The 15,056-nt window shown below is 45.5% G+C and overlaps 1 protein-coding gene across 1 annotated transcript in view; it reads right to left on the bottom strand.

Moving 5' to 3' along the window:
• Positions 1 to 14,744, bottom strand: part of ANTXRL (anthrax toxin receptor-like) — a 58,900-nt gene extending 44,156 nt beyond the window's left edge. The window contains exons 1-3 of the mRNA XM_009277995.1: positions 14,584 to 14,744; positions 2,308 to 2,379; positions 2,104 to 2,175 (exon numbers count right to left, since the gene is read on the bottom strand). Of these exons, the coding sequence (XP_009276270.1) occupies positions 2,104 to 2,175; positions 2,308 to 2,379; positions 14,584 to 14,744 (305 nt within the window). The remainder of the gene's footprint in view (positions 1 to 2,103; positions 2,176 to 2,307; positions 2,380 to 14,583) is intronic.
• Positions 14,745 to 15,056: the final 312 nt, after the last annotated feature.

Consider the following 15,056-nt stretch of genomic DNA (forward strand, 5'->3'; position numbering starts at 1 on the left):
TTTTATTAAAAGTTCTGTTTTGTTGAGATATTCCTGCACCACACCTAGATCACGCACCCTGTCAGTACACTGCACAGAGTGCATACACACCAGCCAAAACATTGGTAAACCCAAGATTTTTCAAAAAACAGTTTTTCAGCCAAACACCCATGGGAACACAAAACCGGACATATGATACAATGTTAGGACTAACACATTTTAAAGGTGCAATTCTGTCCCTGCTCCCCCATTCTCGTACACTGTCAGGCAGGATAAGATTGAATTAAAGCAAATACCAGATATTAAACTCTGACAAACCACAGACGGAATGAGAATTTAAAAACTAATGACCCTGTCATGAAAACAGGACAAATAAAAACTCCGTATTCAATCAATCATCAGGACAGTTGGGATTAGGACTTTTCCATTATAAAGACAGAGGCCAAAAGATAAGAGAACAGGACGGGAATGATGAGAATTTCCTATCCTAGACCAGGGACTGATCAACCTTCCTGGGGCACAGACTGCTCCCTGGTAAGAGATGGACTTTGATACCATGACCCCTCTTGCATAGCTTCTTGCTCCACAAACACATACCAAGATGTGGTTAACCAAGATGATCGCTTAGGGAAATTAATAATTTAATTGATGACTGACCACTAAAAGACGTTGATCCTTAGCAAAGTTTTCATATATTAATGGAACACAAATAAGGCCTAATCACAAAACAAATATTCAACAGACAACATGTAGGAAGTCCAAACACCAGCCCCAGAGGCTTTGGGGCATCCTTTTTTAAAAAGATAGCGAGAGCCTCTCTAAGCTCCATTTTGCAGCTGGGCATTTTAGGCAGCACAACCCCAATTACAGAGAAAACAGGAGTCTATTGTGGGACGAAGGTAGAATCAGGAGCTGGGATTGGGGATGTCCTTAGGGCAAAAAAAGCACATTTTTACCCTTTCGAAGTATAAAACGAGCTGAAAAGGCACACATGGTGATCCATACAGAGAACAGGAGTTTAGGAGAGGGAACATTCTAAGACCACGTTCAACATATTGCCACAGGGTTCCTGTCTACTTTCCACCTTGCAAAGAGCAAATCCACCTGGGACAAGTAAGCAAGTTTGAGCTCTGTCACCAAGGTACAAGATGGAGACCTGAGCCAAAACTCAGTGGAGCCAGCAGAAATGCAAGACCCCTGGCAGGGTTTCTGGCTTTGGATGATGCCCTGGGGTACAAAATGGAGGGGGGGTTGTTCTTTCAAGACTGCACCACAGGTCCCTTTATTTATAGGGTGCACTGTACTACTGAGGCCCTCTCACACAGACAGAAGCAGTAGCAAAAGCAAGGGCTTTAAGCTGAAATGAAAGAAAATACTTAGAAACACCTCCATGAGAGGGATTTCCACGTGTGAGGCAAATTAAAGCCAAAATTATTTGGGTTTTTTGTTTTGTTTTTTGGGGCAGGGGGGTTTTTTGGTGGTTTTTTTGGGGAGTTGGGTTTTTTTTGTTGTTGCTGTTTTGTTTTTTTTTTTTTTTAAAAGAGGATTTGGTTGTGAAGGTGGCAACAAGAATTTTGCTCCAGCCTCAGACTCTCCTTTTCATAAGAAGCCTGTCGCTTGGCTGCGCATACCACCCCTGGCACGGGTGCTGTCTGAAGGCAGCCCAGAAGAGGGGTGCGATAGCCTGGCGAGGCAGTGCTCCAGCACTGGGTATGACTGGCTGCTGGCATAAAGTTCACGGCTTCAGGCCACTGTAGGACTTCCATACAGTCTTTTGCTCATCAACTCAGGGTCTGAGTTCTCTTAAACAAAAACCACCCTTATTTGGGTAGTTGAGGACAGCAAGGACATACATGAATCCTTGACTGGAAACACAGTTTCTCCCTGAAATACTGCAAGAAAGAAGAGACAGCCCAGTGCTGCCTTTCTCTTATAAGGCTGAAAAATGGTAACGGGAGACCCAAAGGCCTTCTAAGCCCTCTTCCAGTTGGGAACGGTGGAAAAGACTTCAGTTGGTGCCACACCGAGGACCGAGACAGAGCTCTGAATTCTGGTTTTGGGGCCACTCGCTGCTTGAGAGAAGGGATAGAGGGTATTTCTGGATGAAAGTTGTGGAGTACTTGCCTGTTTTCTGTTAGTTTCATGACTGTAGTGCCACGTGAAGAAAAAACGATGAAAGACATCCGCAACATTGGACTGAAACAGAAGAACAAGCCAGATCCACGTCACAGGCACACATTACTTCAGCAGATTTTCTTTTGCTAAGAAGCAGTGAATGAAAAAATTATATACATAGCAAATTAAAATATCATCTTAAGAAAACTTTACCTTATGAACTTCTCAGCTAGGCTTTCCACAAAAGAGTAAATCTCTGTCCAATGATTTCTGACACTTCCAGACCTGCATACAAAACATAATTGATTACATTCATCTTATTTCACAGCAAAATTCCTTGTTCCACTCTGAATTTTAAGCCTGGGCTACTCCAAAGGTGGTTAGGGACACAACTTCCCTGAAGGTCTATGGACACGAGGCAGCTAACTCTGTTGAGGCTTCTACAGCAGTTGTGTTGGAAGCTGTAACAGGAACCATCATGACAAAACCCACTGACCCAAAGAGAAGTAGAAATAGGTCTGAAATAGTTTACCAGACAATTTCGAAACAAGTTCAGTAACTCTTCCATCTGCTTTTGTTCCTTTTAGAACATAAAATATAAATATTTTCTTCTAGTTTAATTCATCTTACTTGACTTCACTATATCATCTGCTAACAGCTTATTTACTTTCCTAGAGCAGCTCTGCCCTTGCAGCCACACAGAAAGTCTTGACTGATCTATTCTCCCAGAATGCGTGGGAGAATGTTTCCATGAATTACTGTTTGTTTCAAGAGAGAAGACTTTTGAAGTAATTCCGAAGAGAAAGGCAGTGCTCGTAGCTAATTCGCTGGACTAGCATTCTGGACAGTCAATCCCTGGCTCCATTACAGATTTCTTGTGAAAACCTGGGCAACTTAGTTACATGCACAGACTTACATATTCGTGCTGCCGTTCCCAATATATAAAACTGCATTACTGGCGCTCCCTGGCTTTTTTCTGCTTAGTCTTACATTCTCAGGGACCCCCACAGTCTGGTGGGACTCAGATCTCAAACAGAGCCTTGCACGCAGCAACTCTACAGTAAATGATAGGTGATTTCTACCGCGTGGATCTATGCCATACACTTTCAAGCCTTTAAATAGGCTACAAAGCACGAGAAGACAACGATTTTAAAAACCCTCCCTAGGACTGCGGTGTTTATGAGAGAATGGCTCATTCGCCTTCCTTGACAGGCAAACTCATGTATCGGGTGTCTTAGGCAGAAAGATAAATAAAACAGCAGCACATACAGAAGGATCGCAGGGGCTTAGACACAGAACTAAAAAATTTCTGAAATTTAACTACTGTAAAGCAGTAGGTTTCCTCTAACTGCTGTTAGACATTTTTCTGTGTAAAAAGATTAAAAAAAGGGGACAAAATGATCCCATGTTACAATTCTCAGTTCTGCTACAGGCTTTCCAAGCGACCCTATGCCAGTCACCTCTGCCCCTGTACACGAGGTAGAGATCAGCGTACCGAAGCCCACATAACATGGCACTGCCTGCCCTGCAACAGTGCTGGTGGAGTGGAGGAGAAGAGCGAAGATAAAGAGACAAGGACCAAAAGGAGACCCCTGAAGTACATAAGCTAGGATAAGCTTGCTTGTGTAACCCTGTGCTTTCACGCTGCTCTTCTGGAGAGCTGGCGATTCATTCACAGAACAAACTGGTTATCAAAGAGTGAAGAAATTGCCAGGCACTGAGGGAGGGCAACAAAGCACCAGAGACTGCTCGAACCAAGGATCTGGATCCTCTGCAGTCTCTGATTTATAGGTGTTAGGCAACGGATGTGACATGATTATATTTTCCTGAACAGCACCAATGAAAGGTGCCAGCACTATTAGCAAATGAACCCTTTTCACATCGTTAAAAAATAATCCATGCAGATGTGAGGTATGTACTTTAAGCACTGCTTTTCCAGAAGGGAACTGAGGCACTCCAACACTTATAATTCTGAAAGTCCCAGACTAAATCTCTAAGCATGCTAAACTCAAAACAGATTTTCCTTTAATCTATGCAAGATGCATTTACAGCTCCCAATTTTTTTTTTTTTAATTAATTTTTTTTAATTCTCCCCCCCCCCCCCCCCCCCCCCCTCTTTTTTTTTTTTCTCTTACTTAAGACCAATTCCGCTAATTTCCAATGGAGTCACTTCCCTATATAGAATAGCCACAGTTTCTTACTTGGAAAAGACTGACCTATTTTGGATGAGGTATCAAATTTCTACTGCCAGCTGCAGAGGCACTGATGCAATCCAAAAAAGAAAGTAGCAACGAATTTTCTTTATAACAGCAACAAATCATTTCCAGTACCTTCTTAGGACTGTCAGAATTACTTTTTTTTCCCCCCCCCCTTTTATTTATCTACCCCTCAGGCAAAGAACAGCTTGGCAAAACAGCCTAGACACTGAAAATTCAAGAAAATCATAACCTGCTAATGGTGGAAAAACATGAAGACTTTTAAAGTGAAAATGTACGGGTAAACTTAATACTGTGCACTTCCATGTACTTTGACTACAATGAAACACCCCTTCTTGGAAAGGGTACAGCCAGTGAGACTAAAAGTAACTAGAATTGGCTGTAATAAATCTATAGATGCCCACCTCTGAAAAGCCAGGGAGGTCTCTGCCACGGGCTAGTCCTCACAAGAAGCATACTGTGCTCCGAGAGCACCTGGCTCTACACCACTGAGCTACAACCCTGCTGAGGAGAGGCCCTTCAGCATGGCGGAGGGCCTCCTCCTCCCCTAGGAGGAATTCTGCACCCACATGTTGCTTATCAGCTGGGAAGTGACAAGGCTGGACAAGCCATACTAGCAAGAAAACCGAACTGTTTCAAAAGAGTACCAGTGAAGTGGTCGGCACTTAATCACTTTCCCCACCACATCCCTCAAAAGACCAGCCGTGTCACCGCCCACTGCAAATGATGCCCAAGTGCCACTGATGGTGGTCACGTCAAACCCCTCATGAACACCAGTGGGGGTGGCCTGGCTTATAGAAGAACCTGACTTCCCACCCCTCTCCCCCAAACCCGCCTCTAAATATCCCTGTTTGTAAAGTCTATTTATTTGCTGTTTCGTGTGTGTGTGTGTGTGTGTGTGTGTGTGTGTGTTTTGGAGACTTCTGGGGTTTCTCCTGATATAGTTTCATCTGTTGCCCCAGAGGCCTGAACCCACAAAACCAGTAACGGCAGATTAAACAAAAATTTACAACAATAAAATGTTTGCTAAACTATATACTAAGTTGCCAAATACTACTCCCAACACTGACAAACAGAAGCTGCCCAACACTATTGAAAATACTGAGGCATTTCACTGCTTTTGGGATCTTATTTTTCACACTGCAGAATCACTTTTGCTGGCAGCATAAACTAACTTGCCGCCCTTCATGGCTAGATCAGACTGGAAGGTTTTTGCCTGGGTTTCCCGTGGCAAGTGGGAGGTTCCAAGCATACTCTAAACTCCTTTCTGACCATGGCCGATACTTGAAAGCCATACTCATTTTTAACTCCACAGTTACCGAGCCTAGAGAAAGCACAACGTCTTTCAGTGATGCTCTACACCACAGGTTATTCTTGGACATGCACACAGCATGATTTTTACAGCAGTTTCGGTGCTTTTGTTGTTTCCCTTAGAAAGTTACAATAACTAAGAACAAACAGCTCCTGAATCAGCGTACCTGTGCTAACAGGAGCCTCAGACAAAGCTGGCATGTTGTCTCGAATTGCCACCAGTAAATAACCACAAACAGATTCCTTGCCTGGCCTCTTTGGCCATCAAACGATACACTCCTGTAAGATTTCAGAGGAACTGTGAAGACTTCTAAATAATGTGGAAAGAATAAACGAAGCACAACAAAAGAGCAGCACTGTGCAGAAAAATCACTGGGCACGAGACACACTCGTCCACCCTCACCAGTAACTGGAGGAAGCCATGGGGAAGCGATGCAGCCAGGGAACCCTACATACCCTGCTGCGGAGGTTTGTACCAGTGAATCCACCAAGCCAGAGCTGTGGCTGTCTGCAAAGAAAGACGATGTTACGGCTGGACCTGTCTCGTTGGCTCATGCCTTAGAGATTTCCTGCTTTTCAGGTCATCAGCTACCTGGTTCAACTCCTCACATCAATCAAAATGGCCACCACCCCCCAGCCGAGCCCCGGGCTCCCTCCCTGCACTCTCCCCGCTGAAGAAGCCCCGTGAGCCTGACGTTCTCTGCAAAGGACCAAGCCCCACAAGCCAAAGACCTCTGTGGGTAGTGACCCACAGCTTACAAGCAGTTCGTGTGCCTTTCGGAGTCAAGCGGGACGGTGAGGTTTCAGCCCTCGGAGGTTACATAATTCTTACGGCCAAGGAAAACGCAAAGCAGTAAGAAGCTGCTGTGGGTAGCCGGAGCGCCACAGAAAATATTTCAGGGCCTGTTTCTGCTGCCGGTTCCACTGGGGTGAACCTGGAGCGGGTCCAGAGAAATAGCAGAATTTCCCCAGGTTCATACCTATGCAATTGGGATCAGAATTAGGCCCAAGTGAAGTGAAAAAACCCACAGGAGCTATTTGTTGTGAGCGTGCTCCCCGCTCCACGAGCTCTGTTCCCATTACACATGAGACAAAGAGAAGAGTCAGCAAACCACAACATAGGAAGGAATGTGCTGCCGGCCTCATCGGGACTCAGCTTGGAGGAGCAGCTGCTGCTGCAGCTCCTGCTTCTGCTGTTTTCCTGAATTTCACATTGCTACTGCTTGATGGGAGGGGAAAAGAGGCGGTCAGTGAGTATTTCTGGGGGTGGAAGGAAGTGATGTGATTGCAAGGCTTGATTCTGCCCCTGCTTACTTTGGAGTGACTCCTTCTAGCTTAGCGGAGCTCTCTGTCAGTATAAAAACAGTGAGCATGTTAGAGTCCTATCTGCCTCAATCTGTGGGATTTCACTGCTGTTTGAGAAGACAACAAAGCGCGAGACAGGCTGGAAACCTCCTCTTCTTTCCTAACAGGCTCCCAGAGGCAGTGGAAGCTGGAACCCAGAGAAATCAAGCAGCACAACCCTGGCATACGGGCTGCCACTTTCAGCCCAGTTACTTCAGCAGGCAAAAACCAGGAGGGTCAGTTGTAACGTGTCTGTCCTAGGACACGTGTGATTCACAGTTACAGCTAAATTCACTGTCAGAAGCCTGTACAGATCAATCTGGTGCAATATACATCAGACCTGCAGTTTAGCAGTGAAAGTTAATACTCCAGCACTACCCAAACAGTAAATATTCTTATTACCACGTACACAGAGAGAAGGCAGCAGGACCCAAAGCCTTTCCTCCCTGCTGAAAGTGAGAAAGTGAAACCCCTTGAAGATACAGAGCTGCCCCTTGTCCTATTTGCTCCCCGCTCCCCCATGCACATCTGCCTCTGTTACAGATTAGCTGAAGGCAGCAGTTCCAGAGATCCCGCAGCAAGAAACAGACCCATTACTACTGATGCTGGGTTCAGTTTGAGTATGGTGTCAGGGGAGTACAACACCCATTGAGTTTGCAGGTCCCTGGAAGTCTCTATCCCCTCGAGCTAATGGCGGCCCTGCATACAGCCCATTGCTCAGAAACATGGCACTTTGTTGTTGTTATTTGGAGAACTCTTTGTGGCCACAACCACATTGTAGACAACAGAATTCCTGCACATGGCTAATAACGGCTCTACAATAAAAGCAAACCCTGGGGCATCTAGTTTGTTGTGGTTTCAGACATACACGCGTGTGTTCATCCACCCCTCTGCTCCCTTCTGAGCCAGCAGAGCATTCAAAGTGACAAGAATCCTCCTCTCCCAAACAATGCTTCTTGCAAGCATGGAAGGGACCTCGACTGGGTGATTCACCCAGGCAAGGAAGGACTAGTTTATACTATCTGCTCCAAAGGCAATTAGAAACAGTGGCGGAAACAGCCATTCTGAGACAGCCCTCGCTTCAAAGTACTTGTAACATTAATGGATAAGACAAAGCCTGGAATGGGGAGGGAAAGGTAGAGAGAAGTGACTGGAAAATGGATTTCTTAGTCCTAGGCAGACACCCCAAGCACAGGACCCAAAGTACTTGAATCCAAAAGGTTTCATGACCAAAACCATTAATTTTATAGATAGCTTTTCTCCTGTAAAACTACTGACGATCTGCAGCAACATTACTGACTTCTGTAAGTCAGCCTTCAAAACATCGCCCATTGCTCCTACAGTAATCCACCCAATCCACAAGTCCTATCCACCTGGTGCTACAGCTCTTGCTACATACCCAGCCACCAAAAGAGCACAAAGTGAAATTCAGAAGCCGGGCTCAGACTGCATCCAACCGCTTCAGATCTCCCTGTAAAGCTCTGAGCAGCACCAGGCCTGGAAGACCCATTCTCAGCATCCTGGTCCTCTTCAGCACATCATGGGGAGCGAAGCAGAGCGCTCAATCCCAGTCACGCCGCAACACTCTTAACCAGGTGCAAATGATAACCAGGAGCAGGGAGATACAGCTCTTGCACCGTTAATAACTCACAGGAGTCATTGCATCTTCTCCACATTTGAGATGAAAAGGTTCAGTCCTACTACGCCTCACACAAACTCAAATCGCAATTCACACCAGCGTTTGGTCTGCAAGCTCAGACAAAAGTAACGAAATTCTCAATCACTGAGCGCACACAAACCAAAATCCCAGATCAGTGGGAATCTTACGGTTTACTTCCTTGGCTCAAGACCCAAATAAATCAGATTTAGTTACATGCATAAATAGACTGCAAATGACAAGCTGCCATGGCTTTTTCTTCCCATTAACTGTACACATTTTATGTCAAATAACCACTACCCATTAGCTTTGCCTTGTGCTTTATAAAGCATTTTTTTCTTGGGGCAGAGGGGAGGAGAATTGGTTTTCCTGAATTTTTTTTTCCTGCCAAAAGGCAAATCTGGCAGAATAATATTAGACAAAATACAAACAAATAAAACCTGGTTCCAATAACATAGGTCTGAAGCTGAATAAAAATTTCCTTTGGAACATTCCAAGCAATTATACCTGGTTGTAAGAAAAAAATCACAGCACTGGCTGCGATATAACCACAACAAAGAAAGATACAAAGGCAAAATACCAACAGATTATGTTTTGAAAACAATAAAGATACTGCTTTTGGGCATACTTTTGGTGTGATGTAGATGATGTGGTTACATTATAGGGGATGGGGGGAAGTCAGACAGAAAAGGAGGAAGACAGATAGACACAACTATTTTTAAATATACATATATTGTAATCAACGCCATCTAAGGAACAAAGCTGATACTTTTATTCAGACAGCAAGTCCTCTCAATCAGCAGTTGACCTGCATCAGGTCCTACATCTCACGATGAACTGAAGTCTGGCTGCAGTAGGTAGATATTCTTGCTTACAGAAAAGGGAGTCCAGCAGTGTTTTAAGTCAGTCAAGATGAGATTTTCAAATGCAATTAAATTAGGTGTCAGAACATGTGTTCAGGCACTCTGCCAGCAGTCCAATTTCCAACCACAACAACATTGCTAGCCACACTCTTCTCACACGCTGCGTAAAACCAGCACACAGAACAGCATCGGACCGAGACAGCACGGAGGGAAGCTGCAGAAGTTCCCACAGGTTCAGCTCCATCCTAACACTCTTGGACTGGGACTATGTGGACATGGGAAGAAAGGGAGAGGGCTACAGTGAGAGCCTAAGGCCAAAAATACTTGCTCTTGCTAGTACTTGTAATTCATGAGTGCTAAATTAATTCAAATCATTGGCAAGGAAATAATGCGGGAGGGGGAAGGGGGACACAAAACGTGTTTACCAAACTCTCTTCTTTGTTTGCTTAAAATATGCCATATTGTGAAAAAACAAGGTATGCGGAGATCAGCAATTCACTATAGTTGCCTTAAAATGATAAAAGCTGGCACAGAATAGCAGCTCCTGAAATGCCTTTTGTTCTCATGGTTTTTTGGCTTGTCTGAAGTGAGTTAGGAAGTATCGACCTGTCTCCCACCCGACACCTCCCTCCCCCACAAAGCTGTCTTTTCAAGGGGAGGTTGGGGGGGGGGGCACGGACCCAAAAGCCAAAACCAGGAAGGAGATGGGACAGGGTAGCTAATTTCCCATCTGATCAGAGGTTGTGCTCTTCCCTGCCAGCTCCCTACCAGTGACATTCACCTCCGCAGTGAGGCTTACCAAGTTTAAGGGGGGGCAGCTGGAAAATGGATTACAAGCGAGAAGGCTTGACTGGCCACATTGTACTGATGTTTTTACCAAAGTTGCTGTTGACAGGGATGCTCTTGGGAGCACAGGAGACAAAGCAAAACCGATGTGAAAGGCAATATTGTTGTGGGCTCAAGAGACAGGAGTACCATGAAGAGGGACTACCCAGGTCAGGGGAAGATGAGGAGTAGAGAAAGGGTAGTTAGGCTAGGCCCCCCGCCAAAAGAGTTAGAGTCACTGCTCTAAAAGTAAATCTGCCAGGGCCTTACTCAAGACATTTGCACTGCCATGGTCTGTGCTGTGGAAAAAGAAAACATTTTCCCAAGGCTGTGCAGCTCATTTTTCCTCAAAATCCAAACAATTTCTTAGCAAACATCCCAGCAGGAAAAGTGAGAAAATACTTTCAACTATCTCACATTCTTTTTCCTCCCCATTTCCCATCCTGTCCTACAGTCAAAAAATAATAAAAAAAATTTCTTCATACTTGGTAAATACAAAATACGGACAGCTCTGCAGCTCAGATCTGCTGCGTCAAGCATCGCCAGGAGCAAATATTTATGGCAGTTATAAGTCCTTACTTTAAAAGGGTTTCTATTTGTTGCACTAATAAACAATCCGAACACTGCTACCAGGCACTGTTATAATTAGGAAACACTAGAGGTCAGTCATCCTTTCTGCTGTGCAAGTGCATTTCAATATGATTACGAACAACATCTGGATGTTAACAGCAAGGCAGGGATGAAAGAGAGTTATTTACATGCTCAAGCATGAGACTGTCACTACAAGGCCTGAATAGTCAAGCAATCAAGTCCCTAAGAGGACAGCAGTTTGGGATGGGACTGAAACAAGTTCTTCATGCACCTGGACAACCAAAGCAAATCAAGCAACCAAAGCAAGTGAGAAGTACTCAGCTATCCATTATGTTGGGCTTAAGACCTATGCTTCTTTAAAGGTAAACGAGATCTTTGATATCACATGTGACTTGATCTTACCACATGCCATAGGAGAGATGGGTGTGCCAGCTGCACAGTACACTGCCTCACCTCATGCAGAGGGAGTGACTTAGCTGCAAAGAGAAAAATTTCTGCTGCTTCAGTATGCTACTTTAAAGTCTTCCACTACACCTCTAGATAAGCTCAAGCCTGCATAACTCGTAAAGTATGACATACAGACAGCACAAGACTGCAGACTCCAGGCAGCCGCTTCTGCAGCCAGCAAATGTCCAGTTCTCGTAGCTTCAAGAGATTTGCTCATTTAAGCATCCCCAGAGACAAGGCAGTCCCGATGTGGCTCTGGCACGGTCAGACAATCCTAAGGAGGGTGGTGGCAGGTCTCCCTCCCATACATGCTGCTTTTCCCTTTCACCATGCCAGCTTCTTGGACATCCAAGGCTTAGTTCCACTGCTCTGATCTTGCCTATCCCATGGAGTTAGCGTAAAGGGCTGCAATCAACTAGAGAAAAACTGTAAGAAATCAGTGAATTTCTTTTTCTAATTGGCAGCATATATATTATACCAATAACTTCACCAGCAGATGATCTTTTCCATCTGATAGTTGTTGCCTGCAGGATTAAATCCCCACAGACTTTGCCTGGCAGAATGAAAAAGAAAAATCATGCCCCAATAAAGTCATTGCAGTAACACGCAGTGCTTAGATGCATAAGGAGAAAGGTTTGTTGCCTTCTTCCAATTTGCCTCCTACTGATGTGAGATTACATCTTTCTATAGGGAACCAAAGCAAAGCAGATTTAAAGTCATTTGGTTCACCCAGGCTGACTTCAGAGACAAGGCCTGTCATTCAGCTAAAGAGCACGCTACAGGGTCACAGGATTAAAGCCTGGAGTTTTCACAGAGCCAATGCTTCAATCCCATTGTTAGACAGATAATTAAGACTGAATGCATCTAACTCCAGACTGGCGAGGCACCAATGAAGGGAGGCAATCCCCAGGCCACGTGGGGATACTCTGTAGTGTATAGGGCTAGGTTTTTCTGGGGATTCTCCCATTAGAAGTTAGAGCCAGAATTCTTCCCAGATATGTATCAGCATGGATCCAATTCTAAAAAAATGCGTCCACTGCATTTTCAGATTTGACCAGCTGCTTCTGACTGGCTTCCTGCCTTCTCCCTGCCAGGAATACCCTGGCCCTTCTCAACACTAATGGATTATCTAGTTGCTGAACTGTCCCAAGATCCAGAGCCTACCCACTCAGTCAATGCTCCCTGCCTCCATAAAGCGCTCTGTGCTGTGCCAGAGAATACAGCTGGGACTAAATACCCTCTCAGCCAGCACCCCCACCCCGAGTACCACATACATTTGGTTACAGCTGGAAGGCAGCATGGGACCTATGGCTCCTCAGATCTGGCACTCTCATACTACCTCTATGGATCGTAATGCAATCTCATCGAGGCCAAAAGCAGCTTTGCCACCGCATTGCCACTGACTCGGTAGGAGCAGGGATGGATTCTAAAACCATCCAGGGGCCCAAGTAACTTTTACTGCAGCTTTTTAATGAAGGGTTCCTCTTTCGGCATAAAGACTCAGTTTGCAACTGAAGCCAAAGAGAATTTTCCCACTGGAGCTGAAGTGCACGACTTTTACTTCAACCGTAATCAGATCCAGTCTCCAGTGGAGCAATGTACTGAGTAGATAGCACCTCAGCCAAGATACAAGACCTGCAGCCTGCTAGAAGAAAATGTATGATTTCACATCCACAATGCTGAAGAGCAACTTGCTTACACAACCAACTTTCTACTGCTTGACGTATCAGTAACTCTGAGCAAGTCACTCTCTTCTCTGCCTTGATTTCCCCAAATACAACATGAATGATAACAGCGATCACAGCAGTAAAGTGCTTTCTGAGCTACAGATGAAAAGTAGCATAGGAACGCAGTGTGGTGATTGCTAGGGGTACACAATGCCGTTTTAGAGAAGGCAATTGCACTGTGGAAGATAGATACCATGTCACAGAGAGAACCCATACTGCAATCACCAACATTTATTGTTACAGGGAATTCAATAGGGGAAGTGAGCATAACAACAGTACCAGTCACTTCTTGAAAGCCTGGCGAGAATGAATTTGTGAACTGACACTAGCCCCCCACAGAGCTCTTTCTAGACATGCAGGTTACTTCAGGAACAAGTTCTTAGTGAAAGAAAACAAAAAACAACCACACGGTGTGTTACTGCATCTTTCAGAAAGGCAGAATGCCTTTGGTCTTCAGATCCTTTTGCTCTAAAACCAGAATCACTACTTAAAGCCACTTTTCTTCTTCTTCTTGAATACGGGAATATACTGGCTCCTGAGTGATGGTGTTTTTTTGCCTCGTGCAGGCTGTGCAGAAGGTCTGATGGACTGAACAGTTCTCCCAACCGGGAAACAGCACAATGCAGCCTTCATACCTGGCTTATGGGTGAGAATCACGAAGAAAAAGCTTCAGTCTTTCCTAATACCATGTCACATACGTAACCCAGGTTGTATTAGATAACACAACCATCACACTGAGTATATGTGGGAGACTAACAATTTCTTCCTTGAGTTTAACCCTTGGCTATCAAGCTGGAGCAGCGCACCAGGAGAAACAGAAATTTGTGCCTTCTGAAAAACACCTGTGGGTGTACCACTTTACCACTCACTTTGCTAGTGCTTGCTATAACATGCCTATGAGTGTGAGCTTAACCATACCCTCTGGCCATACCTAAATTGGGCTAACATAGTATTAAAGAAAAGTATTTGCCAACCTATTTTAATAGATGCAACTCAAACACAGGTTTAGACAATTCCAAAGAAGTTGAGCAGAAACAAGTTTTATAAAACCTTACAGTGAGTCTGTAAAAAAGCAACCACTACACACAAGCAGTCTCATCTTAACTTTAGGTGGGTCTGCACAGCCCTGGTGCTGCTAAATCCCACAGGTGACATCTCAGCACTTAGCCCGAGCCTTGACACCAATCTCCAGGAGTGCTGGGGACACTGACCAACATCCCCTCAAATCCAACGCTCACAGCCCACGCACCACAACCTGAAGGTGACCCGATTTCCCAGGTTTGCATGTGCAACTAACTCAGGATAAAGCACAGTGCTCCCCTAAATGCTCCGCTTGGGAAACATGCAAGTTTTGGGGAGCAAAAAATAAGGATCCTGCCCCACACATCTTGTTTGGCACCAGGGCAGGTGGGGGAAGGCACCCGGGGAGACGGGGGAAACAACGTCCCTGCTGCTGCAAGGAGGCACTGAAGGGTGAATAAACGTTTTTAAATGCGACTGTCACTTACTTATCCAGGACGAAGTAGAGATCAAAGGCACCGTGACAGGAGCGCTGCTCTTCTTGCTCTTCCTCCTCCTCCAGCCGGGCGCAGGAGGTTAGGCTCCCCATTGCCAGCAAGAAGCAGCACAAAACCGCTGCTTTCTCCACGCTGCTCCTGCAACTCGCCATCTTTTCCCTTCCTTAATTCTTCCTCCTCCCCCAGTCTCTCTCTCTCTCTCACTGCAGACCTTACGGGCTCTTTGGAAGCACCAGAGGAAGGGGGGCTGGGGGGGAGAAAGAAGAGGGGAGGAAAAAAAAAAAGCTACGAACTTCAGGATTTCGGCTCAACCCTGCGTGCTCAAGGCAGCCCTGCCCGCCAGGCACAGGACTGCTAGCTCAGGGCTGGGGGCTGAGCCCGGCCGGATGGTCCCCAGAGCCCCGTCCCCATGCCCCGCCGCCTGCCCCGAGCGGCTCAGCCCCGTCCCGCACGGAGAGAAGCGG

The sequence above is a fragment of the Aptenodytes forsteri genome, unplaced genomic scaffold (genome assembly GCF_000699145.1).
Source record: "Aptenodytes forsteri isolate BGI_AS27 unplaced genomic scaffold, ASM69914v1 Scaffold15, whole genome shotgun sequence".
Taxonomy (NCBI): Eukaryota; Metazoa; Chordata; class Aves; order Sphenisciformes; family Spheniscidae; genus Aptenodytes; species Aptenodytes forsteri.